General features: G+C 43.6%; 2 protein-coding genes across 8 annotated transcripts; one reads left to right on the top strand and one right to left on the bottom strand.

Annotated features, from left to right (window-relative positions):
• The first annotated feature begins 307 nt into the window (after positions 1 to 307).
• On the top strand, positions 308 to 24,864 carry C5H15orf40 (chromosome 5 C15orf40 homolog). Of its 6 annotated transcripts, none has more exons than XM_055277403.2 (5): positions 4,473 to 4,629; positions 5,766 to 5,892; positions 7,429 to 7,556; positions 22,082 to 22,172; positions 23,490 to 24,864. In XM_055277403.2, exons 1-5 carry the CDS (start codon positions 4,516 to 4,518, stop codon positions 23,510 to 23,512), a joined length of 483 nt encoding a protein of 160 aa, XP_055133378.1. In that variant the 5' UTR covers positions 4,473 to 4,515; the 3' UTR covers positions 23,513 to 24,864. The 6 variants fall into 6 exon arrangements, with proteins under 6 accessions (XP_063494692.1, XP_055133378.1, XP_063494691.1 ...); XM_063638621.1 differs by lacking the exons at positions 22,082 to 22,172; positions 23,490 to 24,864 and adding exons at positions 9,362 to 9,498; positions 10,440 to 10,518; XM_063638622.1 differs by lacking the exons at positions 22,082 to 22,172; positions 23,490 to 24,864 and adding an exon at positions 18,757 to 19,788 and having other exon boundaries at positions 308 to 4,629.
• RAMAC (RNA guanine-7 methyltransferase activating subunit) lies at positions 23,471 to 27,934 on the bottom strand. 2 transcript variants are annotated; one of them, XM_063638625.1, is made up of 4 exons: positions 27,751 to 27,892; positions 26,731 to 26,779; positions 24,950 to 25,128; positions 23,471 to 24,266 (listed from the first exon to the last, which is right to left on the bottom strand). In XM_063638625.1, the coding sequence occupies exons 3-4, from the start codon at positions 25,117 to 25,119 to the stop codon at positions 24,080 to 24,082; spliced, it is 357 nt and encodes a 118-aa protein (XP_063494695.1). In that variant the 5' UTR covers positions 25,120 to 25,128; positions 26,731 to 26,779; positions 27,751 to 27,892; the 3' UTR covers positions 23,471 to 24,079. The 2 variants fall into 2 exon arrangements, with proteins under 2 accessions (XP_063494695.1, XP_063494696.1); XM_063638626.1 differs by lacking the exon at positions 26,731 to 26,779 and having other exon boundaries at positions 27,751 to 27,934.

Genomic DNA, 27,934 nt, shown 5'->3' with positions numbered 1-27,934 from the left:
CTCGAACTCCTGACCTCAGCCGCCTCGGCCTCCCAGAGTGCTGGGATTACAGGCGTGAGCCACCACGCCTGGCTGTAAACACCATTTTGGAACAAAGGTTCTAGTTAATTGAGGTTTAACTTTATGGGAGTAATGCAGTACAAAATACAAATACCTCACTGCTGACTTAAACCAGTTCATAGGAACTGCAGCCATAACTGCCGCTGCCTTTTGTTTCTTGATCACTTGTGGCCTCAGGTTTTTCTCCCCTGTTCTAATCTCAGGAGGTGGAGGATGAAGAATGTGGGAGAATCCAATAAATAGTCTTATTTACTGTTAGAGTGTGACTGTCATCTTACAGCTGTTTATTAATAATAACTATCCAAGTGACTACTATGTACTAGGCTCTGCAGTAAGTACGTTACTACATTCTTACTTGTTTCTCACAGCATCAGTATAAGGTAAGTACCCATTTCACAGGCAAAGAAATTAAAAGGTCAGCTAGGCTGGGCACGGTGGCTCGCACCTGTAATCCCAGCAGTTTGAGAGGCTGAGACAGAAATCACTTGAGGCCAGGAGTTCAAGACCAGCCTGGGCAACATAGACCCTGTCTCTGAAAAATAAGAAAATTAGCTGGGTTGTGGTGGCACGTGCCAATAGTTGTAGCTGCTTGGGAGGTTGAGGGGAGGATTGCTTGAGCCCAGGGGTCCAAGATTACAGTGAGTTATGATAGCACCACTGTACTCCAGCCTGGGCGATAAAGCAAGACCCTGTCGGGGCAGGAAAAAAAGTGTTATTAAGTGGTGGGAGGTGGAATTTAAACCCATTTACGGAGTTTTGCTGGGTCCAAAAATAACATGTCACCATTCTCAAACTTTGCATTGAGACCCAGAAAGATACTTGACTAATCTATATTTACTGTAAAATATACTATTTTAAGAAAGTGTGATATTCCAGTATCTACCCAAGAAATCGAGATTACTTGCATTATCAGAGTGTTGATAGTAGTACCTGTAGTTCTTTAAAAATTATTTTTAACCTGGGAATAAACTTGGAAGACATTAAAGAGAGCAAGGTCTTCAATGTGATATGTGCAATGTATTTAAAACATTGTCCCACTTTTTAGTGCTTCTTCAAACCACTTTCTACTTCCGGTTCTAGTCATCCAGATTCAAGACCTGGAACTGTCCCCCAATTAGAAAAAACACTTCCTTCACAAGAAGGATGGTACCATCGCAATCCCAGCCCCAACAACCAGCCCCAGAGCTACACGGTGTATTTATTCACATACACCTTGTTTATATGCTTTTAAAAATCCCTTTTCCTGTTTCTCCATTGCGAGTTTTTAAGTAGAACTCTATTTAAAACAAGGTAAAATGAGGCCTGTAGTTGCGCAGCTACTGAGGAAGCTGAGGCAGGAGCATTGCTTGAATCCAAGAGCTTGAGACCAGCCTGAGCAACATGGCGAGATCCTGTCTCAATAAAATGTGAACCACCACAAACATTTATAAGGGGTTTCCTGCCATTTGAATGAGTCCCTGTGTTTTCCCTCACCGTTAGGCAGTATGTCTTCCCACTCTGCCTCTCTCTCCCTTCAAGAGGCAGGGATGTGGGCAGGAGCAACAAGTCAGGTGCAGTTTGGTGGCACATGGGGCGGATGGCTTTTCTCCTCCCCACTGGTGCAATGAAGTCCTCATACCCCCTACTCCTGAGTCACATGTGGGAAAGGCTGAATGGTTTGCAGCAGGGCACCTCTTCGCTCTCCTCACCCATCTAGCCAGATGCCATTGTAACTCACCTTCACAGACGTCCCCTTTATTTCCATGACAACTGCCAAACCTCTAATTGAGGCTGACTTGACTTCACCCAAAGCAGATTCTACAAATGACTGCTATATAATGCTGGTTCAGCTTTTATGCCTCAATTCTTAACTGATTTCAAAGAAGGGAAATAGTGTTTTGGTTTAACACCTGGCTCACTTTCTTCTGCGCAAGCCTTTGTTCTGCATGGCCCCAGTGGCCATGTGGACAACCCAGCTACACCTAGGTTTCCAGTTTCTTCTTTACCTCCAGCAACTTAACCATTCCTTATCGTGGCCACACCATATACCCTATCATGATGTGGAATTGCTCTACATCTGAAATAGTAAATTCAGACATCCCACTCTCTGGCCACAACCTTTGTGTTTCTTCCAGCTCTCACTCACATTCCAGTTACACTCGTTATTGAACCTGAAGACTGCAGCCCCTTGTCCTCTCTGTTCTTTTCTTCTTTACTTCCTTCTCTACTCTACTTTTGGTCTCCCTCAACCCCTCTCCTCCTTTGGTCTTTAATCACTTTAACCATTTCATCAATAACCCTCAACCCACTTATATATACCTGAATCAATCCAGTTGTCTGCCTTATCTTCAACATCCTGACCGCTTTGGTAGTAGCACTGGGGCCAAAAAAAATTTTAATTAAAAAAAAAAAACTTCTTAGCAGGCATTTAAAGTAACATAACTATAGGCCAGGCGCTAGCTCACGCCTGTAATCCTAGCACTTTGGGAGGCCAAAGTGGGTGGATTGCCTGAGCTCAGGAGTTCGAGACCAGCCTGGGCGAAATGGCAAAACCCCCGTCTCTACTAAAAATACAAAAAATGGGTGTGGTGGCACGCACCTGTAGTCCCAGCTACTCTGGAGGCTGAGGCAGGGAGAATTGCTTGAACCCAGGAGGCGGAGGTTGCAGTGAGCCGAGATTCCGCCACTGCACTCCAGCCTGGGCAACAGGTTCTTCCCATCCCCCTAACTCTGTCTCAAAAATAAATAAAAATAAAATAATGTAACTATAAATTGGGATCATGATGATTTCATGGTCTCCCTTAACTGTCTACCGCTGGGTGAGTTGCAATAGCCAGCCCTTTGCCATTCTCAAGAGTCCCAATACACCCTCAACACCTCCCCCACCCTTAGTTATGAAAGAAATTCCACCTCCCATTACCAAACCTACAAACACAGCTACATGTCCACCTAAGCTTTCCCTTAGGAAGGAAGGAGTGTCTAAGGCCTCCTGTAGTGAAGTCAGTCTCTACTTGAGCTCAGATCCTACCTCTTCAGGAACCACCCTCTGCTATAACCTCTCCTGGCTCTTTCCTACCAATCTTCAAATATGATAAAAATAAGTCTCTGAATGTCATGTGCCCCTCCAGATACAAATTGCTCCTTCGCAGTGAAGTCACTGGATTATTCTCTACAATTATCTCCATTTCCTTCTCTCCACTGAAACTGCCCTAGCCCGGGTCACCGACACTGCCCTGATTTCTAAATCTTGTGGCCAATTCTCAGTCGTTACACGTGACATGTTCTCTCTGGAGCGTTCATCACTGTTGATATTCCCTCTTGAAGCGCCCTTCCTTAGCTGCCGTTACACCGTACTCCTACCTGTTCAGTGTCCTTTGGTGACTTCTCTACCTGCCCTTGCTGTTCTAACCTGGGCCCTCGTGCTCTTTACACACTCTCTCATCCATTTCCATAGCTTCAATTGCCATCTGCTTTCAGAAGATTCCAGAATCTCTATCGCCAGCCTTGATTTCGCAAACTCCAGTCACATATATTCAGTTACCCCTTTAATATTTGTACTTGGATGTCCTGTGGGCATCTCAAACTCATTATGTCCAAAGCTGGACTCCTCACCTCGGCCTCCCAAACCTGTTCCTTGGGCCCCAAACCTGGGCATTTCCTCGACTCTTCCCCCTTATTCGCACATGCAGTCATTCCCAAGTTCTGATCATTTCAGTTCCTGAAGATCCTTGGAATGATCAGCGCTCCACCCTCCCTGCGGTTACTCTAGTTCAGGCCACCCTCTCCCATTTAGGGGGCGGATCTCCCTATCTCTGGCTTTTCCTCTGTCGGCCACAGTGCAGCCGGTGTCTTTCTAAAACCCAACAAATTGGACTGCTAATCCCTTGCTTGAAAGCCTTCATTGACTCCATGATCTTGCCGCTGCTGATTTGTTTCATGTCTCGCCATACCACATGTCGCAGTGTATTTCCTCTTCTTTTACATTGTGGGATCCGCTGCGCCTGGCACAAGGTAGGTGCGCCATCGATACGTGCAAGATTCACAAGGGCCAAGCCGGCACGAGGCTCTCTATTGACTTGACGGCCACAGGCAGCAGCGTGGGATTCTGCATCTGCTGCTTGGCTGCGGGAGCGAGAAGACACTTGGCCCTGTGCACTCCTTGCTGCGCTCTCCAATTCTGAGAAGCGACAATACCTTTCTTTCCCCGATTAGGAAAGAACACCAGAGGTGACACACTTTCCTATCAGCTGAGGGGGGTGGGCCATGACACGGTAAGGCCCCAGATCCGCAGCTCCACTTCCTGGGGCCAGTTCCAGAACAAAAGAGGCTCGCGCATGTTCTGCGGCCACGAGACTCGCTCCCGCCGGCCTTAAGGTGTCGCCCTCGGGCCAGAGCGGATGCGCTGGGCCCTGAGGCCGCTCCTGCCCGCTACCTGCGCAAGCGCAGAGGGCTCTTCCGGCGCCTTCCCAAGCGGGGATGCTGCGGCTCCGCAGCGGGCTGAGGCATCTCCGGGCAACACCCAATAGTCGGGGCTCCACTCGGCTTCCTCTTCGCGCCGAGATGCCTAAGAAGGCTGGTGCGACGACCAAGGCCAGTAGCAGCTCCCGTGGCAGGAGAGGGGTGGGCCTCAGGGGTACTCGTTGAGGAGTGCGGGAGAAGCGGGGCCCGGGGGTGAGTGGAGGCACTGCCAGCGGCTTGCCGTCTCTCAGTTCCGGGGCTCAGGACAGCCGCCGCCACCCCCAGAGCTGCGGCTCCTGCTGCGGTCGCCCCGCCTCAGTAGGCTGCGCCGCCGTCCACCCGGTGACTTCTGAGCGCTGGGCCTGGCGGCAGCCGATCAGTCCTTGGGCTGCGTGTGCTGACCTTTGGCCTCCTACCCGCACTCCCAGTCCAGCAATTCATGTTCCAGCAGCGGCATGACGCCTGCGCTTCTCCGGGAGGCTGTATTCTGCTTTCTCCTCCCTTACCTTGGCTGATCGCACCCCTTCTGTCAGAATACAGTACTCTCGTTTCTACCATCTTTGTATGGCCAACCCCAGCCCGTTTCTCAGACTCAGCTCAAGCACTGCCTCCTGCTGGCAGCATTCTCCAGTGCCCCAGTGCTGAGCTGCTTGTGGGGTAATGTTCTGTGCCTATCTCATCGGTGCACTTAGCACAGTGTATCATAATTTTGTATGTTCTTTCTCTCTCGCAGCAGTCCGAGCTCCTTGAGAGCAAGGACCATGTACCTTTTCATCTTTACATATCCATTGCCTACATATTTGTTGAATGAAAGTTCCTAGCACAACCCCTGTCCCATAACAGGCCTTTAACTATCAAGCACTATTGTTTTTTCCTCCCTTTCCCCCAACACGCACACATACACACTTTCACCAACATTTATTAGCTCCGACTGCGTGAGATACCATGATGAATAATAAAGTATCCCTGCCCCCAAGGAACTGGAAATACAAAGCAGAGGGAGGAACAAGCATTAAGGTTTAGAAGCCAGAGTTAGGTTTTCTTGCAAGGGGGGAAAAAACACTGTTCGGTTGATGGGAATGCTTCGTGGGGAAATTGAGTAGAGCCTTGAAGGTTGTGGGAAAAGCGTTCTAGGTGGCCAGAAGTCCCTGGACACCACTGATGAGCCTAGTTTGTCTGTTAAGGGTGAAAGGGGGTAGTGGAAGAATCAAATTTAATGTGTGGGAAAATATTTTGTAACCTGTAAAGTTGTGTGGTTGTCGTTTTAGGGTAAAAGCCAGAGCAAGGAACCAGAGAGACCACTTCCTCCCTTAGGTCCTGTGGCAGTTGATCCTAAAGGTTGTGTCACCGTAGCCATCCATGCAAAACCTGGCTCCAAACAAAATGCTGTAACAGGTATACCTGAACACTGGGGTGGGATTCAAGTGTGAATCAGGTGTCCCCTACAGCCCTCCTTTGTTTTGGTTAGCTGAAAGCTTATTCTATGACAGTTGATTTTTCACATCTGCAGTTAGAGGCTTCTCCATTTAAAAATTCTAGATTCTAATGTAAAGGTGTCTGAAAGTGAATATATCTTTAAATCATGCCAAGTTACACGAAAACCATTGTATATTTTCCTTTTTAAAAATACGGTATTTTAGAAAGGACAGTTATGGAAACTTGTGTGTAGTCTAGATTATTCTTAGTTTGTCCTGTTCCAAAACTGGAGACATTGGCCAGTGTAGTTTAATGATCACTGGCCTAAGGAGAGGGAGAAAACTTGAGATCTGAGACCCGTGATCAGTTCCTGTGCGAATTTGTTTTAAATCAAAACAGTATAAAACATTTATGGGCCCAGTTTTTTCATCTGTCAGATGAGATCGTTGGACTAAGAGGCTTTCAGGCTATTCTCTGGAGTGCTGGAGGTGCCTCAGGAATCAGCTTTGGACAAGGGGGAGGCCAGGCAGACAGGGCTCCTGACTAGCTATGTTTACATTTGTTTTACATATTGGGATTCTAGAGAAAATTGGGGGAAAGGGATTCTAAAGGAGAAAAGTTCAAAAACCATTGCTCTAAATTCTTTTGAAGGTCTTTTTCACCTCTAAAGCTCTGTATTTCAAACCATTTTTAGATTTTGAAAGGAAAACCACAACATTGATGTGCTAGACCTGGTTTATGCTGATGACCAAGTTAACTCAGCCATACCCTCCTTGGCCAGCATTTTCTAAGTAGTGGGTGTGGACACTGTCTACTGTTGGAGTATTATGTTTCATTAGATCTAAAATGGGAGGCTGGGTACCATGGCTCATTTGTAAAATGGAGATAATGATGGTACTAATATCTTCATAAAGTCATTATGAGGATTAAAGAAGTTAGTATTTGTAAAGCCTTTAACACATTTGTGTGTGCTTAAAATTAGTGTATAGCAAGTGCTCTGTAAATATTTGTTAAGTAAACATTAAATTTTAAAAACACTCAAGATATATGTCACATAAGAGGTGAACCTAGTCCAGGGCTCTCATTTTCCTGATGAGGAAACCCTGCACAACCTTGTACAATCTAGTAAGCTGCGCTGTCCATGCATTTCCTCAGTGACATTGATGAGGCTGAAGGCCATCTATGACTCCCTGCCTGGGGCTTTTCACATACTAGGGGCAATTTCCAGTTGCCTAAATCCAGTATATTCCCCAGGGCCTATCTTGTAAGCCTATCTTGGTCAGCAAGATTGGGTAAATAACTGTTTTCTTCTCTGGATTTATTTCCTGTAATGGTAGGGCCATTTTTATCATGTTCATGTTACTTAAATGTGATTAATCATTCATTTCTTCATTCAACAGTTTTTAATTGAAAATCTATGTGCCAGGCAAATGCAAAAACTCTTTTACAAAATGTCCTTGCTTCGTGAAGAAAAAGAACTCCTTAAGGATAAAGTCCACACTGTTTTCATTCCAGATTTGACAGCAGAGGCTGTAAATGTAGCTATCGCAGCACCTCCATCAGAGGGAGAGGCTAATGCTGAGCTCTGTCGGTATCTTTCCAAGGTCCTAGAACTCAGGAAGAGTGATGTGATTTTGGATAAGGTAGGTCTCTTTTTTTTTTTTTGAGACAAAATCTTGCTCTGTCTCCCAAGCTGGAGTGCAGTGGCGCAGTCTTTGCTCACTGCAACCTCCACCTCCTGGGTTCAAGCTATTCTCCTGCCTCACCTTCCTGAGTAGCTGGGATTATAGGCGCATGCCACCATGCCTGCCTAATTTTTGTATTTGTAGTAGAGACGGAGTTTCACCGTGTTGGTCAAGCTGGTCTTGAACTCCTGACCTCAAGTGATCCACCTGCCTTCTCTTCCCGAAGTGCTGGGATTAGAGGTATGAGCCACCATGCCCGGTGGTCTCTCTCTTTTTAAACATCTTTAATTATTTTCTTTTTTTTTTTTTTTTTTTTTTTTTTTTTTTTTTTTTGAGATGGAGTCTCGCTCCATTGTCCAGGCTGGAGTGCAGTGGGGCAATCTTGGCGCACTGCTACCTCTCACTCCCAGATTCAAGCGATTCTCCTGCCTCAGCCTTCCAAGTAGTTGGGATTACAGGCACCCACCATCAGGCCCAGCTAATTTTTGTATTTGTAGTAGAGACAGGGTTTCACCATGTTGGACAGGCTGGTCTCAAACGCCTGACCTCAGGTGATTCACCCACATGGGCCTCCCAAAGTGCTGGGATTACAGGCGTGAGCCACTGCACCTGGCCTTATTTTATTTCTTTTTTGAGATGGAGTCTCACTCTGTTGCCCAGGCTGGAATGCAGTGGTGTGATCTTGGCTCACTGCAACCTCCGCCTCCCGGGTTCAAGCAATTCTTCAGCCTCAGGCCTCCCAAGTAGCTGGGATTACAGGTACCCACCACCACACCCAGCTGATTTTTGTATTTTTAGTAGAGACAGGGTTTCATCATGTCGGCCAGGCTGGTCTCCAACTCCTGACCTCAACTGATCTGCCTGCCTCAGCCTCCCAAAGTGCTAGGATTACAAGCGTGAACCACCATGCCTAGCCATCTTTGATTATTACATATTAATAATGATTCATAAAATACTGATTTTTCTTTGTCTTTTTCAAATAATTGGGAAACTAGTTGTTTATAACTTTTATATTTACTTAATCGCAGAAATCTGTAAATTCTTCCTGTTTAGTCTCCTTCATGCCTGCTGCCTTAATCCTTACTGAGACTGTCCACACTGTGTGCTTATGCTTCTTCACTGCCACCGTTGCCAGCGTTTTCTCCGTTCTGAATTCATTCCTGAACCTGCTGTCAGATTAATCTTGCTTACCTCTCTCATAGTTTAAGTCATCACCACACTAAATCTAAAGCAATTCCTATTGTTAGTCATCTCCATGAGGGACTCCATGATCCCCCACTTTGTCCTTGCTTGCTAGGAGAAGCTCATTGGGAAGATAGAAGGTGCATATGATGTCATTAATATGGTTTTGTACTAGGGGTGGATATCAAAATCACCTGGGAATGACTTCTAAATACGGATCCCTGGGTATCACTCCAGGCTTCTTGAAATAGAATCTGCAGGACGGGGGGCCAGCCATGTTTGTATTTCTTAAAGTTCTACTTGTTTTCCAGTGCTATATTATGTAGCTCCTATCCAGGTTCCAGCTGGCATTCACAGTCATTGATTAACAGACTGCACCTAAAAATCTATTTGAATGCCCCCCACTTGTGGCAGGTCATTTCTGATTTTTGGCTAGTGTTCATGGTCTGACGTTTGCCTGAAAGGTGTTCCTCATTATTCTGCATGTTCAAATTCCACCCATCTAAATAAACCCCTTCTCAAATTTTATCTTCTTTAAAGGCTGTGTTTGAAAACAAATCCTTTTTTTTTTTTTGAGACAGAGTTTCGCTCTTGTTGCCCAGGCTGGGGTGCAGTGGCACGATCTCGGCTCACTGCAACCTCTGCCACCCCCCACACCCCGCCACCCCCGGTTCAAGTGATTCTCCTGCTTCAGCCTCCCAAGTAGCTGGGATTGGAGGTGCGCGCCAACACGTCTGGCTAATTTTTAGTAGAGACGGGGTTTTGCCACATTGGCCAGTCTGGTCTCGAACTCCTGACCTCAGGTGATCCACCTACCTCGGCCTCCCAAAGTGCTAGGATTACAGGCGTGAGCCACCACGCCTGGCCAACAAATCCTTTTTAAAGTTGTTTTAAGTGGTTGTGAAATCGTGGCACTTGGATATGTGGCTACTTTTTGTTTGGAATTTTCAGAAATGTTTAACAACATAGAGAATAGCAATTTGTTTATATTTATAATTTACTACGAAGTTTATATAAAATTGCAATATTTATTTTGGTATTTTAAAGATGATTTTCATTTTTAACTTAATTGCTTGAGACCAGAATATCATTTTTTAGATTTTTTTTTTTTTTTTTTTGAGATGGAGTCTTGCTCTGTCACCCAGGCTGGAGTGCAGTGGCGTGATCTCAGCTCACTGTGACCTCTGCCTCCTGGGTTCCAGCGATTTTCCTGCCTCAGTCTCCTGAGTAGCTGGGATTACAGGCACATGCCACCACGCCCGGCTAATTTTTGTATTTTTAGTAGAGATAGGGTTTCACCATGTTGGTCAGGCTGGTCTTGAACTCCTGACCTCATGATCCACCCACCTTGGCCTCCCAAAGTGCTGGGATTACAGGCGTGAGCCACCGTGCCCGGCCCATTTTTGAGATTTTAATGTCCAGCTTTTATTATAGAAATTAATGTATGAAGGTAAAAACCCTGGAGAGTTGTTAGTACTAACAAATGTTTAGTAACAAATGTTAGTAAGGAAGAATCTAAGAGATAGTCTTTGGTTAGACCAGAAGTAACCAAGAGAAAGCCATCAGGAAAGCCCATTCATTATACAACTGAGGTCTGCTATCTCTAATAGCATTAGAATGTGCTAAACAGTAAAGTATGTTTTTTCTCTTTTGGTCCAGGGTGGTAAATCTCGTGAAAAGGTGGTGAAGCTTTTGGCTTCTACAACTCCAGAAGAGATCTTGGAGAAATTAAAAAAGGAAGCCAAAAAAACATAAAAGCAAGAAATGAGGCTGGGCACAGTGGCTCATGCCTGTAATCTCAGCACTTTGGGAGGCCGAGGTGGGCGGATCACCTGAGGTCAGGAGTTCGAGACCAGCCTGACCAACATGGTGAAACCCCATCTCTATGAAAAATACAAAATTAGCCAGATATGATGGCATATGCCTATAATCCCAGTTACTCGGGAGGCAGGAGAATCACTTGAACCCGGGGGGTGGAGGTTGCAGTAAGCCAAGATGGCGCCATTGCACTCCAGCCTGGGCAACAAGAGTGAAACTCCCTCCCCCACAAAAAAAAGAAATGAAAAATACATCCTTGAGAAACTTTTTTATTGCTAATGAAGAAGAGGCTGTTAAATAGAAAAATATACTACATGCACAGAAGAACATGGGGGACATATATATATGTATATATTCGAATAAGACTCCAAAAAGTAGAAATTTAAAAAGTGCTGTACATTGAATTGGGTTCTAAAATCCCAAACCCCAAACAACCTGGAACATGTTACTCTGATTTCATGGCGTTGTAAAATAACAGAGCTGTAAAGAATATTCAAGATGACCTGATTTAACACCTTTCCTTCTGTTGCGAGGGGCTTTTGATTTCCTATATCCAGAAGTTGAGAGACACTCAAGATTGTACCATGCAAGCTAGCAACTAGAACCCAAATCCTTGGACTCCTTGTTGAATGCAGTTTTTCTAGATTGTAAATTAAAAATCATATCTCCACAACGGTTCTGGAATTCTGGGGATTGTTTTCTAATCCAGTTTATAAGTGACAGAAAACCTGTTATGCTGCTTTGTAGTCTTACTTTAAATTTTAAAATGCTTATTTAAATGTAAACTTTTTTTTTTTTTTTTACATCTTTTAAAGATTATATTGACCGTTTTGTGGAAAAAGTAAAGAAAAATCATGACTTGTAATTAAATGTGAATTATAATTTTTGAGAAGTCACTGAATTTTCTTCTTCCTCAGTAATAATTTATAATCAGCAAATTCAGTAGTTTTTATGAATCTCCAAAGATCCTTAAAAGAAAAAAAGAGGACTTGGAAGCTATTTTCAGTATTTGTAAAAGCTTGTCAGAAATTACATCTATATTAAAGTTTCAAAAGCTAATAATATATTTTTACAGATTCAGGTCAAGTTATAGTAATTTATTAAGGTAAATAAATTAATTTCCTTTGCTGATCAGAAGAGCTGATTTGCAGTTGTGCGCTTTGTCCAGCAAGTACATGAGAAAGATGTATTGATGGACCAAATCATTAAAAACAAAATCCACAAGGAAGAACAATAATAAAAATTCCTGATGTTAGCTGGGCATGGTGGCTCACGCCTGTAATCCCAGCGCTGTGGGAGGTTGAGGCAGGAGGAACACTTGAGCCCAGGAGTTCGAGACCAGCCTGGGCAACAAAGTGAGACCCTGTATCTGTCTCTGTCTGTCTCTTTATAGATAGATATACATAGATAGATTTTATATATAGATATATATATTTATATATAAGACCTCATATATAAGAAGTCCAGGCTGGGTGTGGTGGCTCACACCTGTAATCCCAACATTTTGGAAGGCCGAGGTGGAAGGATCACCTGAGGTCAGGAGTTTGAGACCAGCCTGGCCAACATGGTAAAACCCCATCTCTACTAAAAATATAAAAACTAGCCAGGCATGGTGGTGGGTGCCTGTAATCCCTGCTACTCGGGAGGCTGAGGCAGGAGAATTGCTTGAACCCAGGAGATGGAAGCTGCAGTAAGCCCACACGGTGCCACTGCACTCCAGCCTCGGCGACAGAGTGAGACTCCGTCTCAAAAAGAAAAAATCTCAGAGAGTGAAAGAGAAGCCACTTGTCTATTACAACACTTAACTTGTACCAAATAGGTATCAAGGGCAAGAAAAAGGTGGCTTATGTGAGATCACAGTGCACATTAATGGCAGAGCTTGGTTTAAGCCCAGCTGCTTTGTCTTCTAAACTGCCATATACTACTGCCTGCAAATGTGCTTATGTTTTACATGGTCTTAAGAGCTTTTCCAACTCTTTTTCAACACCATTTCAGTGTGTGCTGTAAAGCCGTTTTATTTGTGGATTTTACATGGATCACTGTTAGAATGTCATAAAATGATACCATAAAAGATCAACTTTCCTGGCTGGGCGTGGTAGCTCACGCCTGTAATCCCAGCACTTTGCGAGGCCAAGGCAGGTGGATCACCTGAGGTCGGGAATTCGAGACCAGGCTGACTAACATGGAGAAACCCTGTCTCTACTAAAAATACAAAAAATTAGCTGGGCGTGGTGGCGCATGCCTGTAATTGCAGCTACTCAGGAGACTGAGGTAGGACAATTGCTTGAACCCAGGAGTTGGAGGTTGTGGTGAGCCGAGATCGTGCCATTGCACTCCAGCCTGGGCAACAGCAGCGAAACTCCATCTCAAAAAAAAAAAAAAGATCAACTTTCGGTTGGGCGTGGTGGCTCACGCCTGTAATTCCAGCACTTTGGGAGGCTGAGGCAGGCAGATCACGAGGTCAGGAGTTCAAGACCACCCTGGCCAACATGGTGAAACCCCGTCTCTACTAAAAATACAAAATTACCTGGGCATGGTGGCACATGGTTGTAATCCCAGCTACTCGGGAGGCTGAGGCAGGAGAATTGCTTGTGAACCGGGACCCAGGAGGCAGAGTTTGCAGTGAGCCAAGATCACACAACTGCAAACTGTGCTCCAGCGTGGGCTACAGAGGGAGACTCCAACTCAAAAAAAAAAAAAAAAAAAAAAAAAAAAAAAAAAAAAACAAGATCAGGTTTATTTCCTTCCCCTGAATCTTCTGCAGTGCCAGTTTCATCCTCAGGCCCACTTGCCTCATGTAGACAAAAGGCCTTTCATATTCATATTCACGTATCAACCCCTCCAGTAGGAGAAAAGGCCACTCCTAGGAGCTCTGGTATTTTCCAAAAGCTTTCAGTCAGCCTTCCCTTATATCAGCCCAAATCAAGTCACATGAAGTTTCTAGGCCAGCCCCTGTGGTCAGGGAATGCCATTCTATAACACAAATTCCCTAAAGCAGTAATTATAGAAGAAAGAATTACCCTAATTGTTCCAGGCCAATTAAGGCCCATCCTAGAGGTGGAAATGGGGTCAGCATACTCAGAAGCAAAGAAGTAGAGAGAGTTGGATACCTGAATAGAATTGGGAAAAGTTACAAAGAGAGGAATGGATGCTGGATAGGAACCACCAGTTTCTACTACGATAACCTACTTACTTCATTTTAAACAGTGATATTTTAAACGTGGGAACATTTTGCCTAGTGAGGTTTTTTTCTTTGAGAAACATAGCAGTATCTTTTAACAAAGAAGACATGGTGACACTTTGTCATCAAAAACTACTTTGGGGCCAGGCATGGTGGCTTACGCCTGTAATCCTAGCACTTTGGAAGGCCAAGGCTGGTGGATCACCTGAGGTCAGGAGTTCAAGACCAGCCTGGCCAACATGGTGAAACCCTACCTCTACTAAAAATACAAAAATTAGCTGGGAGTGGTGGTACATGACTGTAATCCCAGCTACTTGGGAGGCTGAGGCAGGAGAGTCGCTTGAACCCAGTAGGCAGAAGCTGCAGTGAGCCGGGATTGCGCCACTGCACTCCAGTCTGGGTGACAGAGTGAGACTCTGTCTCAACAACAACCAAAAAAAATAGAAACAAAACAAAACAAACCACTGTTGGAGGTAGGAACTGGCCCAGGGGCTGTATTCCTAGAATATGATTCCCTTTTCCCCACTGCAAACGAGGTAGTCTTCAGCAGTCTCGCAATTAATTGTCTCACACAGGACTGTTCCTACTGTTAAGAGATCACAGCTAAGGCTTGGGCGCCTTGACCTGCTGTAGAAGCTCAGTTAATGTACTTTTCATCATCCGAGCCCTGGTCTTCCCCTGTGAATACTGAAGTAGACCCAGTGACCTAGTGCCCAAGACACAAAATATTCAGCCTCCATAACATTCATCTAATAACATGATTCTAGCTTTGCGCACTCGCGTTAAAGTGAGTACTGGCTAGGCAGTCTATAGTGACTTGATTACGCTGCCTTTCTTGTCCTGTGCTCTCCTGAGAATCCTGGATTTGAAGCAGCCCATGAATAAGGTTTGAAAAATATTTATCCAACTATGCTGACATATGATGTTCTAGCACTGCATCTGTCATCTATCACCCGCACCTTAATAAACGATAATTACTTGGGCAAACATATTAATCATTTATTAACTTGGGTGCTTACTTGACAGACACTGCTAGGTGCTTTGCCTACGCTGTACTTCAACAGATCCTGGGAAAGAACAGCCTGGCTCATTATGCCCTGGAGGCAGGAGCAGAGATTTCAGACTCCTGATTTCTGTGAGCCATTCCACACTTTCCTCTTGGTTAGGAGAGGGACAGCAATAACCAGAGGATGGAGGTGGCACCTTTACAGTGTTTAAAGTTCCAGACACCTAGGCCAGGTGCAGTGGCTTACGCCTGTAATCCCAGCACTTTGGGAGGCTAAGGCGGGTGGATCACTTGAAGTCAGGAGTTTGAGACCAGCCTGACCAATATGGTGAAACCCCGTTTCTACTAAAAATACAAATATTAGCTGCGCATGGTAATGCATGCCTGTAGTCCCAGCTACTCGGGAGGCTGAGGCCTGAGAATCTCTTGACCCCAGGAGGTAGAGGTTGCAGTGAGCCAAGATCATGCCACTGCACTCCAGCCTGGGCGACAGAGATTCTGTCTTGAAAAATAAAGTTCCAAACACCTAAATGCTCAAACTTTAGGAGGCAGCTCTCTGGGCTGTGGGCTATCAGCATCCCCCTCCTAGATTCCAGGGATTTGGTTACATAGTCCTGTAGCTGTAATGCAGAATACAAATTTTAGAACCCACGTGGCCCCAAATTCAAATTGCTTTAATGCATGTAACTAGTGACTAAAAACTTAGAATTTCCATTTACATCCAAGAGGTGGCACCGTAACACAACAGCAGAAAGCCACACAAACTGAAACTCGGTTCCTTTTGTAGTGAACAGCGCTATTAGGTAGACTACATGCTCACACGCTGTGATCCTTCTCATCTTCTCAGAGCCATTCCTTAAGCTTAGTCCCCTGTATCTTAAATTTAGCTCAGGCCAGAGTGCTGTTAACTTGGGGCCAGCTGGGTACGTGAGAGTCTCAGCCCACTGCCATGGTGGAGTCAGCATGGTCTTGAGTTCCTTCCTTAACCCTGCAGGTTTCAGAAATCCACGTAGCCAGTGTTTCTGAAAATGGATCTAGGCTGGGCAATTGGCAAGGAGCTAATTTCTAATCAAGATGCCAGCTTATTAACTTGAGTGAAGAACACAACTGCCAAATAGACTGTATAGTGGGATCTGCTGGTGAGAACATTCTGTCCCTTTGGGAAATCCCTTTAAGAGAATCATCATTTGAAGGCTGCTTGGAGAGCTTGGAATCAGAGCCAGGGAAATTAGGGGCCAGGGTAAGGGAGCTATGACCATCTATAGCTCCCATTTCTGCTGCAGGGATGGACCTATGGTATCAGCCAGCCACAGAAGGTCCTTTGGGACAACACTGGAGATAACGATCCTTCATAGCACAGGAACTCCCTTTTTCTAGGTTGCAGGAAGACCACCTATTTCTACCCACATAGGCATTCCTCAGACAATCCTTATAATTTAGTTATTAAGGGTTTTTGCATTTTATAATCCTGTCTGCCTCAGGGTTCATCAGTCCCCTAAGATAGAGTTTGGGGAGGGAAGAATCCCCAAACTTTGCAGCCACAAGTTACATACTCCCTGGTCATTTCTACAGAAAACTAATCTGTGATGTGTTTTTACTATCACAGTGACGTTCAAACTGTTTCAAAGCCTTAGGTTTCCCCAGAAATGCCTACGGGGATTGGGGCACTGTGGACAATAAGGGAGTGAGTCAAGTCAACAGAAATGCTAGCCTTTAGTTCTCTTCTACAGCCGTACTGGGTGGCGTGTACACGTGATAGCTGCTCATACCACATGTGGCTATTGAGCACTTGAAATGTGGCTAACATAATTTAAAAGTAAAAGGTAAGGCTGGCCATGTTGGCTCACGCTTGTCATCCCAGCACTTTGGGAAGCTGAGGTAGGAGGATAGTTTGCGGCCAGGAGTTTGAGACCAGCCTGGGCGACGTAGTAAGACCCCATTTCTACAAAAAAAATTAAAAAAGTTAGCCAGGCATGGTGGCGTGTGGCTGTAGTCTCAGCTACTTGTGAGGCTGAGGCAGGAGGATCACTTGAGCTCAGGAGTTCAACGTCGTAGTGACCCATGATTGCGCCACTGTACTCCAGCTTGGGTGACAGGGCAAGACCCTGTCTCAAATAAATAAAAATGAAAAACAAAAGCATAATAGAAATAAAGACCATGTTGGAAACAGTGCAACAGAGAAGAGGCTGAAAACAGTATGAAATTTAGAAGGCAAGATAGAGAAGAGTGAATAAAGGAAAATAACAGCTATAGAAGTCAGTTAAAAAAATAATAATAATATTATTATTTGAGACGAAGTTTCGCTCTTGTTGCCCAGGCTGGAGTGCGGTGGTGCAATCTTGGCTCCCTGCAACCTCCACCTCCCAGGTTCAAGCAATTCTCCTGCCTCAGCCTCCCTAGTAGCTGGGATTACAGGCCTGAGCCACCACGCCTGGCTAATTTTTTTTTTTTTTTTTTTTTTTTTTTTTTTTTTGTATTTTTAGTGGAGACGGGGTTTCACCATGTTGGCCAGGCTGGTCTCAAACTCCTGACCTCAGGCGACCCATCTGCCTCGGCCTCCCAAACTGCTGAGATTACAGGTGTGAGCCACTGCATCTGGCCAAAATTATTCATTTTTGTATTGTTTCACTTTTTATATTTATTATTTTGTTATTTTATTCATTTATTTATTTATTTATTTATTTATTTATTTATTTATTTATTTATATTTTGAGACGGAGTCTCGCTCTCACCCAGGCTGGAGTGCAGTGGCGTGATCTTGGCTCACTGCAAGCTCCGCCCCCCGGGTTCACGCCATTCTCCTGCTCAGCCTCCAGAGTAGCTGGGACTACAGGCGTCCGCCACCACGCCCGGCTAATTTCTTTTTGTATTTTTAAGTAGAGACGGGGTTTCACCATGTTAGCCAGGATGGTCTCGATCTCCTGACCTCGTGATCCGCCCGCCTTGGCCTCCCAAAGTGCTGGGATTACAGGCGTGAGCCACCGCACCCGGCTTTATTATTTTGCAAACACACAAGTTGAGGAAATTTTAAAATGAGGAAAATACACACACAAACAACAAAGCTCTAGCCATTAGCAATTAGAACAGCTTTATTTACCTAATTCAGACAAAGGGGCTGGAGATTCTTTAGGGAGTTAAAGGCACTAGCAGTGGAAAAAAACCATGAGATCATCTTATCATCCCCTGAAGCTGTCTCAGGAGGAGTCACTGAAACCCAGAGAAAATCTAACTGGTAATTAATACATAGGGCTCTTGTGTCCCTGAGGGAAAGGAGTGAAAACACCAACTGAATTAGCTCATACATGGGGCTGTCTGTGCCCCTTAGGGAGAGGAATGAAAGCAACTGAAATCAGCCCATCAGCCCATGAAGACACTGGTGAAAGATATGCGAGTTGTCCTTCTTGCACCTAAGCAGCCCACGGATAACTCACTCTTATGTACGAACCTGACTGACTGGACTAGCTCAGTGCCTAGCTCAGTGCTGCATACTTTATGCTCTCTCTTAATCCTGCAATGGGGCAGTCGAATCACATATTAGCTGTTTTTTTTGTTGTTGTTTGTTTGTTTTTGAGACGGAATCTCGCTCTGTCACCCAGGCTGGAGAGCAGTGATGTAATCTCGGCTCACTGCAATCTCCACCTCCTGGGTTCAAGCGATTCTCCTGCCTCAGCCTCCCGAGTAGCTGGGATTACAGTCATGTACCACCACACCCAGCTAATTTTTGTATTTTTAGTAGAGATGGGGTTTTGCCATGTTGGCCAGGCTGGTCTGGAACTCCTGACCTCAGGTGATCCTTCCACCTCGGCCTCCCAAAGTGATGGGTGTTTACAGGTGTGAGCCACCGTGCCTGGCCAGCTGTTCTGACTGAAGGCTTGTCTTCTTCGTTAACCTGCTCCTCCTATTTCATCTTGTAAATCTTTAAATCTGAGGGGTATTATCCACAGCTCATCTCCACTTTTCTAATCTGACAGTACTGATAATTGAATTCCTCAGAAGCAAGATGTTTCTCTGGCACCCGGAGGCCTCTGCAGTGTCACGACAGCTGAAGTGTCACTTCTTCCTCATCCTGGGCACACCATGATGTGGTGCAGCCCCACTGACTGGGACCCATGCAGCCAGCCTGGCCCAGGGCCACTCTCTCCCAGAATGTCCACGAGTCAAGGGATCTCTACTTCCATCCTTATTTTCCTCAAAAGCTGGTCCCAGCAGTAATCGACCAGACTTCTAGAAAAGAGGAGATATCTGCTCTCAAGGCTGTTGTGGGCTCCAGTGTTGCAATCTACTACTTGAATCTAGTTGTTTATTTCATTCTATAATAATTTAATATAGCAGATGTCAGGAGAAATCTTTGTTTAGATATTATGTCATATCTGGATATATCTGAATCCTAAATAATTAATGTAAACATTAACAATATTCACTTCTGCCAATGTCAAGAGTATTTTCTGCTATTTGGCTTAAATCAATTTTAAAATTTGAGAGTTTTAAAAGCATATCTTTCTGTGTTCACAAATAAACAGAACAAAGATTCTTTGAGTACCTTATATAATTTTTCACACAGAATTAACCAAAGCCTTATTTAATATTTCAAAATCCTCACTTATATATATTAAATATGTGTCTTTGGTTAAAATGCAAGATACTGAAAGAAAAATTCAAATAGGCATTTCAGTGAATAGTTTACATATAATATCTCATTTGTCTGACATTACAAAGTAAGTACTTTCACAACTAACATTTCCAGCTAACTAAAGTCCAATAATAATAGAGGCCACCTTAAACTGGGAGTATTTATTTCCTATATTGCCTAATTAAAAAAAAATCCTTTCATTATAGATAATTGTGCTAATTAGAAGAAGTCAACAGTCTACACAGCCAGATCTGTGTTTGGATTGGATGAATCAAATGAAATAGGAAGTCTAGGAAAATTTTTAAGGTATAAAAAAAAGTGTATTTAGGTTTGGCTTGAACTTGTTTAAAATAAATAAAATTTTTAAAAAACATTATATTTAGAAAACAAGTATAGTTCTTTTATGAGAGTTCAAAATTAGTGCTGTCAATAACCTGATTCAGGGCAAATGATCATTTCCTTCAATTTTAACATTCTAAACTTAAAGCTGACATTTTATTACCCTTAATTCTATCATAAAGTCCTATATTTTTCTTTAGGTGAATAAAATACAAGGGATAATTACATATTTGTCTGTTGAGCATTATAAGGAAAGTGGCTTTGGAAACAAAAACCATGCTAGAAATCTCCCCAGATGTCTTTTTCCTATGTGGTTTCAAGAACCCCAAAACTATTCTCAGAGCAATGACTCAAGTTTATTACATTCTGTATAACCCCAAGTCCACCTAGCACTCAAAAACAAGACACAAACAAAAAACTCTCAAAGTCCCCAGCATCCTGTTCTCAAAAGGACATTAATCTGATGTGTTCAGTAATTAACATTTGACATTCTAAATTCACTACCAATTTCCAAATGGCAAATGTTATTCATTTTATTTTAATTTATGTATTTATTTATTTTTGAGATGAAGTCTTGCCCTGTCACTCAGGCTGGAGTGCAGTGGCACAATCTCGGCTCACTGCAACCTCCACCTCCCAGGTTCAAGCGATTCTCCAGCCTCAGCCTCCCTAGTAGCTGGGACTGCACCACCATGCCTGGCTAGTTTTTGTATTTTTCATAGACAGGGTTTTGCCATGTTGGCTAGGCTGGTCTCGAACTCCTGACCTCAGGTGGTCCACCACCTTGGCCACCCAAAGTGCTGAGATTACTGGTGTGAGCCACTGAGCCTGGCCAAATGCTACTAATTTTAGCTCAACTTTTATACAAACCATCTTCCACATTTGAAGTATTTATTTTCTGAATGAGATAACTTGCTTTCCTTTGCTAATTCACATATGAATTAACATAAGGAAACAATCACAAATCCTTAATTCTCAACGTCTCCTGCCTTACCTCATCTTCTGCCCGTTACTCTACATCCTTTATGTCAACACTACGCTTTACAATTTACCAAATACTTCCCTCCCGTTGATTCAACAAATGTTTATGCAGCACCTATTATGTCCCACTAGGGGTTTAATGATCACAACTCTATATTCTCAAGATCTTCCTTTGATTATTTATTTTTATAATTCTGTGAGGGTGGCAGGGTGGGTATTGTCCCCATTTTTACAGCTGAGCCAATAAGCTCAGTGTTTACATGATTTTCTCAAGGTCACATATGTTTTAAGCACAGAACTGGAAGCTAGGACTCCTTATACCTAATGCCATATGTTATTATAACAGACTACTTGAAATTAATTCTGTTTGACACTATTTTAATTGTTTTCACTCTTAAATTATCTTTAAGCTTTTTTTCATGTTATTTTTCTGTCTTATGAAGCAGAAACTGTGCCTTTTATTTCTTCCTGGTTTTAAGCAGATGGGGGGCAGGGGTACAGTCTGGTAGTAACTGCTGTTAAAAGACAAAAACCATAACAACATAGATTATTCATGCAGCATGCAGAATTAACTCATGTTGAAAGGAGGTTTCTTCCCATTTTTTCAAGCAGGGCTGATACTCAGGACACATGTAGCCTAGCTGTGTTGGGTGTTAAAACACTTAAATACTGTTGGAAAACCACCTCTCTTCTGAGCTTCCTGAGAAGTACTCCTCCAGTGCTGGCCTTGGACCCATATGTCTCCCTTTGTGTCAACAGCTGGCACAGCACAGAATCCTGACCTAAAGCTAAAGTCAGCTATACTGTCCCAACTACTGATCAGTGCCTGTGCTTTCTCAGGTGATGATTTTATAAATTTTTTTTTTTTTCATTTCTTTGAGACAGAGTTTGGCTCGCTGCCCAGGATGGAGCGCAATGGCACGGTCTCAGGTCACTGCAACCTCCACCTCCCAGGTTCAAGTGAGTCTCTTACCTCAGCCTCCCAGGTAACTGGGATTGCAGGCATCCGCCACCATGCCTGGCTAATTTTTGTATTTTTAGTAGAGACAGGAGTTCACCATATTGGCCAGGCTGGTCTCGAACTCCTGACCTAGGGTGATCTGCCCATCTCGGCCTCCCAAAGTGCTGGGATTTCAAGTGTGAGCCACCGTGCCCAGCCTGTAAATCGTTACTTTTGAGAGACAGCATCTATCTAGCCCAAACTGGAGTACAATGGCATGATCCTAGCTCACTGTAGTCTTGAACTCCTCCTGGACTCAAGGGATCCTCCTGCCTCAGCCTCCTGAGGAGCTAGGACTACAGGCGTGCACCACCACACCCAGCTAATTTTTAAATTTTCTGTAGAGACAGAATCTTGCTACATTGCCCAGGCTGGCCTTGAACTCCTGGCTTCAAGTGATCTTCCCACCTCTACCTCCCAGAGTGCTGGGATAACAGGTGAGCCACCATACCCAACCAGGTGATATTTTTGATAACACTTCTGCTTTCAGAGAAGATCCTGGGGTGTAGTCAGGACATTACTATCTAGGCTAAATATCTGTAGTATCAAATCCTATTTTTATATAACAGCACTGGCTTCTTGCCTAATGATATAATTAGGGAGGTACAGGGAAAACCCTTACTGTTAAAATTGTATTTGCATCTTAGTGTGAATGCCTGACTTATTAGGTCATTTCCAATAACATAGTTACCTGAGAGGATGGCTCTTCAGGAAGGAAGAATAAAAGGGAGAGGTAGATGCAGAGCATGAAGTACCTGGAGAAGTCAACCTTGAGGGCCTAGAGTGGGGTGCTAAGAGAGAAGGCAGTAAAAAACAGGTTTACGAAGATGCCTTTTTTTTTCTTTTTGAGATGAAGTCTCGCTCTGTTGCCCAGGCTGGAGTGCAGTGGCATGATCTTGGCTGACTGCAACTTCCGCCTCTGGGCTTCAAGCGATTGTCCTGCCTCAGCCTCCCGAATAGCTGGGATTACAGGCATGTGCCACCACGCCCAGCTAATTTTTGTATTTTTAGTAGAGATGGGGTCTCCTCATGTTGGTCAGGCTGATCTCGAACTCCTGACCCCAAGTGATCCGCCCACCTCAGCCTCCCAAAGTGCTGGGATTACAGGCGTGAGCCACCATGCCCAGCTGGAAGATGCCTTTTTAAATATTGTTGTTTTGTTTTGTTTTGTTCTTGTCACTCTAATAAAGTCAGGAAGGTGCCTGTTAATTCCTTTGATCTATGTTGAAATTTGCACTCTTAATGTTACTCTTAAACCAAATAAGCCCTTTTCAATAGATATGAAGGATAGCATTAAAAAAACCCAAAAATTTCATTTCACCATATTAATAAATGGGCTAACTGCCAGAACTTGGGAGTGAAGATGCTTAAATTTTTTTAAATTTTTATTTGAATGAAATCATTGTAATAATCATTAAATGATTTGAAATAGAATGATCTCTGTGAAAGGAAGTTTATAGCATCACTATTTATAGAAGAGAAAGCAGCAGAGGTATGCATCTGGAAGTGAATGTAACATTGTAAAATCAGCCCACATTAAATACCAAAAAAGTAAGAACAATCAAAATGCAGCATTTACAGGACTAAAAAGGAAAGTGAGAACAGTACAGAGTTAAACTTTCGTATGTGTGAATTTTGACCTGCTATGTTGTTAGCGAAAAGCCTTAAGTGTTTGTATAAAATGATGTGTACCCTTATCCCAACACCACCAGATCAAGACACAAACTGATAATGATTCCTTCCTTATTTTACAGCTTTATTACTGATTTCCCTCTAAAAAGAGACTCAAATGTGGAGCTGACTCATCTATAGATTAAGGAATCACAAAGTACCATAGTCACGTAACAAAAGCAAAAAAAAAAAAAAAGCAATTGTTTTACCTTTCAACTGCTGATGTTATGTACAATCTATCACAAAAAGCATAGCTGTGCATTCATGAGCTGATTATGTCAACCTCTAGAATTTTAGAAACGAGCACATCTAAGCATATGGATACTCTCTTACCTTACAAAGTAAAAGCATTTTCTATTTTAAAATTTTTATTTCTGTGTAAAACAAAGAATTCCTAGAGGTCAAATAATATACCAAACTCAAAGCACTATTAAGTCATGAAACAAAGAAGATTCTGAGGTAGAAGTCAGCAATATAATCCACAATTTCAGGTATTCCCAGCAACCATCGCATCTCGCAAGTAAGATCTATTTTTTTTTTAAAGTCTCAACTTCCAAAAAATCAATAATCCATTCTGTAAAATCAGATGTAAAACTATGACCAACAGAAGACACCCAAACTTTTGTCATGGTAACAGAGTAAAGGCTTTTACTAAAAGCTGCCAACATTTCTATCAGTAGTAACCGTAAGGAGGCCGCTGGTTGTAACCATAATGTCCATACTGCTGGGGATAGTAAGGTTCTTGTCTGTGTTGCGGGTAATTGTTACCCCAGGATCGTCCATGCCACTGATTGGATCGATTGTCACTTGGCCACCCCCATCTGTTGTCCCTGCCTCTGAATTGTCTGTTGTCTTGCAACCTACAACAATAAAACAAAAAAGGTCTTTAAACTTCCCTTGTTAAAAAAACATATGACAAACCCATAGCAGTGCTTCTGGTTTCTCATTCTAATACACAATAAATAAGACTAAAAAACATTTTTCACAATAGAATGTTATAGCGCCAGTTATTCAAAACTTTCCTAAGATTGAAATCATTCTTCCAGTATTATACTAGGTACACTTTACAGAGACATAGGCAGACTATATAACCAATAGAGAATAGTTCCAAATTAAAGTGAAATCTATTCAATTGTACAAAAACGGTATGGTAATTTATTACTTTGACTATTTTGAATTATTAAGTAAAAGTAACTTCCATTTGTAAACTTATTCCTAAAGTAAAATTGAAACAGTATTTTCTTTATGGAATTAAACAAGTTGTAGAAAACTCTAGGTTTTTAAAGTAGATTTGCATTGGAAATATTAGTCTACAGAAAAACATCTAAAAACAAGAAAACACACCACGCTTGAACAGCAAGGAAAAAATATATGGTGCTGAAAAAATATTAAAGCAAATATTTATCAGAAACGATGTACCAGGTACTGTTGTTAGGTACATACCAAAAACACTGGTCCCTGCCCTCACTGGCCTTCCAGTCTAGCAGATTAAAGCTATCCTTTGCCAGATCAACCATCCGCATTTATTCTTTTGAATACACACCGATTGCCTCTGTTTCTTTGGTTCCCACCAGCTCTGCTATTCCATTCCTCAACAATTGGAGGAGACTCAGGAGGGCGTTTCAGGTATTCCTGATACTCCTTGTCATTTTCTGTGAATCTACTAGCAAACATCTCTTCAAAATTTGGAACAGCTTCGGCAGTGTCAGTCATTCTGAAAATCTGTACAGTTTTAAAGACATTTCCATTAAAAAAAATTAAAAATTAACAAGAAGTAAGCAATTTTTAGGCAGGGTATTCATGGAAGTCTTTGTGTGCTTTCAGACTTGTCATATTTTAGATATTGAATTCAACATTTTTTTTTTTTGAGACAGGGTCTCTCACTCTGTCACCCAGGCTGGAGCACAGTGACACAACCTCGGGTCACTGCAGCCTTGACTTCCCTGGCTCAAACAATCCTCCCACCTCAGCCTCCCAGGTTGCTGGGACTACAGGTGCATGCCACCCACACCCAGCTAATTTTTGTATTTTTTGAAGAGACGGGGTCTCGCCATGTTGCCTAGGCTGGAAGTCTTGGGCTTCAGTGATCCTCCTGCCTTGGCCTCCCAAAGTGCTGAGATTACAGGCACGAGCCACTGTGCCTGGCCCAAATTATTTTTCTTACTTTATTAACTTCCAATGAAAGGTTTTGGACAAAGAGATGTGACAATGGAAGCTACTGTGATAACTTCATTAGTCTGCCTTTCCTCCAAACATATGCAAATATTTGTAACATTTATACTACCTACTTTCACTCCAACAAAATTAAACCAAAATTATTGTTGAATTGCAAGAAACAATATGTAGATTTTTTTTTTTTTTTTTTTTTCCCCAGACGGAGTCTTGCTCTGTCACCCAGAGCTGGAGTGCAATGGCACGATCTCAGCACACTGCAACCTCTGCCTCCCAGGTTCAAGCAATTCTCCTGCCTCAGCCTCCCAAGTAGCTGGGATTACAGGCATGTGCCACCACACCCAGCTAATTTTTGCATTTTTAGTAGAGATGGGGTTTTGTTGGCCAGGCTGGTCTTGAACTCCTGACCTCATGATCCGCCCGCCTTGGCCTCCCAAAAAGTGCTGGGATTACAGGTGTGAGCCACTGCACCCAGCCTTTTTTTTTTTTTTTTTTTTTTTGAGAAGGAGTTTCACTCTTGTTGCCCAGGTTGGAGTGCAATGGCACGATCTCGGCTCACTGCAATCTCTGCCTCCCAAATTCAAGTGATTCTCCTATCTCAGCCTCCCGAGTAGCTGGGATTACAAGTGCACGCCCGCCCGCTAATTTTTGTATTTTTAGTAGAGACAGGGTTTCATCATGTTGGCCAGGCTGATCTTGAACTCCTGACCTCAGGTGATCCGCCTGCCTCAGCCTCCCAATGTGCTGGGATAACAGGCATGAGCCACCATGCCCAGCCTGACACTCTTACCTTTCAGGCTATTGCTCTTAGTATGCTTTATCAAATACCAAATATCAAAGACTTTCAATGTGTCTGGGATTGGCAAACTATGTCAAATTCTCAAATCCAAGGAATGAGTTTTAAATAAATTCAGCTAATTAAAATCATGCCTAGAATTCTATTGGGATCACAGAAATCACTAAAAACATGACCCATACCTAATCCAGATGGGCAGTAAAAATCATAAGGCAAGGAAAAGGTGCTACTCCATTTTTATGTTCTCATATGTTCTCCCGCGACTCCCTACCCACACTCAAGTAAACAAATATCAACTGTATTATTACTGAGAATGAAATTTAAATAGAATGTTAATCGACCCAAGCTTTACTTACCCCAAAGATTTGAGGCAGCTGTATTGCTTAATGTTTAGGTTGTTTAAATCTGTGGGAGGAAAACAACAAACTTGACTTTATTTAAGGAAACTCTCAAAAGGTGTTTGGGGGGAAGGGTGGCGCATAAGAGTCTTACTCAAGGAAAGAATTGGAGTAAAAATGCTCTAAGGCCAGGCGCGGTGGCTCATGCCTGTAATCCCAACACTTTGGGAGGCCGAGGCGGGCGGATAACGAGGTCAGGAGATCGAGACCAGCCTGGCTAACACGGTGAAACCCCGTCTCTCCTAAAAATAGAAAAAATTAGCCGGGCGTGGTGGCAAGTGCCTGTAGTCCCAGCTACTCGGGACGCTGAGGCAGGAGAATCGCTTGAACCTGCGGGGCGGAGGTTGCCGTGAGCCGAGATCGCGCCACTGCACTCCAGCCTGGGCGACAGAGCGAGACTCCGTCTCAAAAAAATAAAACAAAAAAGGTGCTCTAAAGACTTGCAAAGCTAATATTCCAAACAGGGAACTGGTTCTCAAGAGCAAGAAGCTACAAGATTTGTCCTCTGGGCCTTCAAAAGCAAAACAGTTCAAGTATGAATAAAAAGTTCATAATATGTATGTTCTTTTAGGGTAAGCCTTTCAGATTTGTACTTGAACACTGCTAATTTATTCACCACAAATAAAACCACAAAGAACTTTGGCTGCGGGCGACTAACCCTGGAAATAACCAACCAGAATGGGGTTTCGCTGCCCTAGGAGATGAGCCCGGGGAACAGACGAAGATGCAGACTGAAAACAACTGCGTTTTCCAGTCCGTCCTCAAGGTACATCACAGCTTGCTTACCAAGGTTCTGGCAGATTTGCTCCCTTCCGAAGCACCTTATACCTCCAGAAGTGAGGGATATTACGGGCCGTGAGAAGTAAATGGGTTTCGGTCTAGCAAAGCGTACAGATCACCGCACAGGGGGAGGACACCTCGCTGGCCACCCAGCTCGGCCGCCCCGCTCCCTCCTCCCGGGCGTCCGGGGCGACTCACCCGCCAAGGGCTATGTCTATCCAGCTCGGGCCAAACCCCGCCGGCGAGACACTGAGAAGCCCAGGAGAGGTGGCCTCTGGCCCACCACACCGTGGAACTCCAGACCACTCCACTTCTCCAATGTAACGGAGCGCCTTCCTCTAAAATCCGACAACCACCTGACTTCCGCTTCCGGCGGACTAAA

Source organism: Symphalangus syndactylus, chromosome 5, assembly GCF_028878055.3.
Source record: "Symphalangus syndactylus isolate Jambi chromosome 5, NHGRI_mSymSyn1-v2.1_pri, whole genome shotgun sequence".
In the NCBI taxonomy this organism is placed as follows: domain Eukaryota; kingdom Metazoa; phylum Chordata; class Mammalia; order Primates; family Hylobatidae; genus Symphalangus; species Symphalangus syndactylus.
The sequence above is the reverse complement of the archived record's forward strand: the minus strand, read 5'-3'. Positions and strand labels throughout refer to the sequence as shown.

Coding starts and splice junctions, on each gene's coding strand:
- C5H15orf40 (XM_063638620.1), top strand. CDS start 4,516: ATGCTGCGGCTCCGCAGCGGGCTGAGGCATCTCCGGGCAACACCCAAT. Junction 4,630..5,765: donor AGGCTGGTGCGACGACCAAG/GCCAGTAGCAGC, acceptor TTGTCGTTTTAG/GGTAAAAGCCAGAGCAAGGA. Junction 7,557..18,778: donor GTGATGTGATTTTGGATAAG/GTAGGTCTCTTT, acceptor TGAATTCCTCAG/AAGCAAGATGTTTCTCTGGC.
- RAMAC (XM_063638626.1), bottom strand. CDS start 25,119: ATGACTGACACTGCCGAAGCTGTTCCAAATTTTGAAGAGATGTTTGCT. Junction 24,267..24,949: donor CAAAGAAACAGAGGCAATCG/GTGTGTATTCAA, acceptor TTATTGTTGTAG/GTTGCAAGACAACAGACAAT.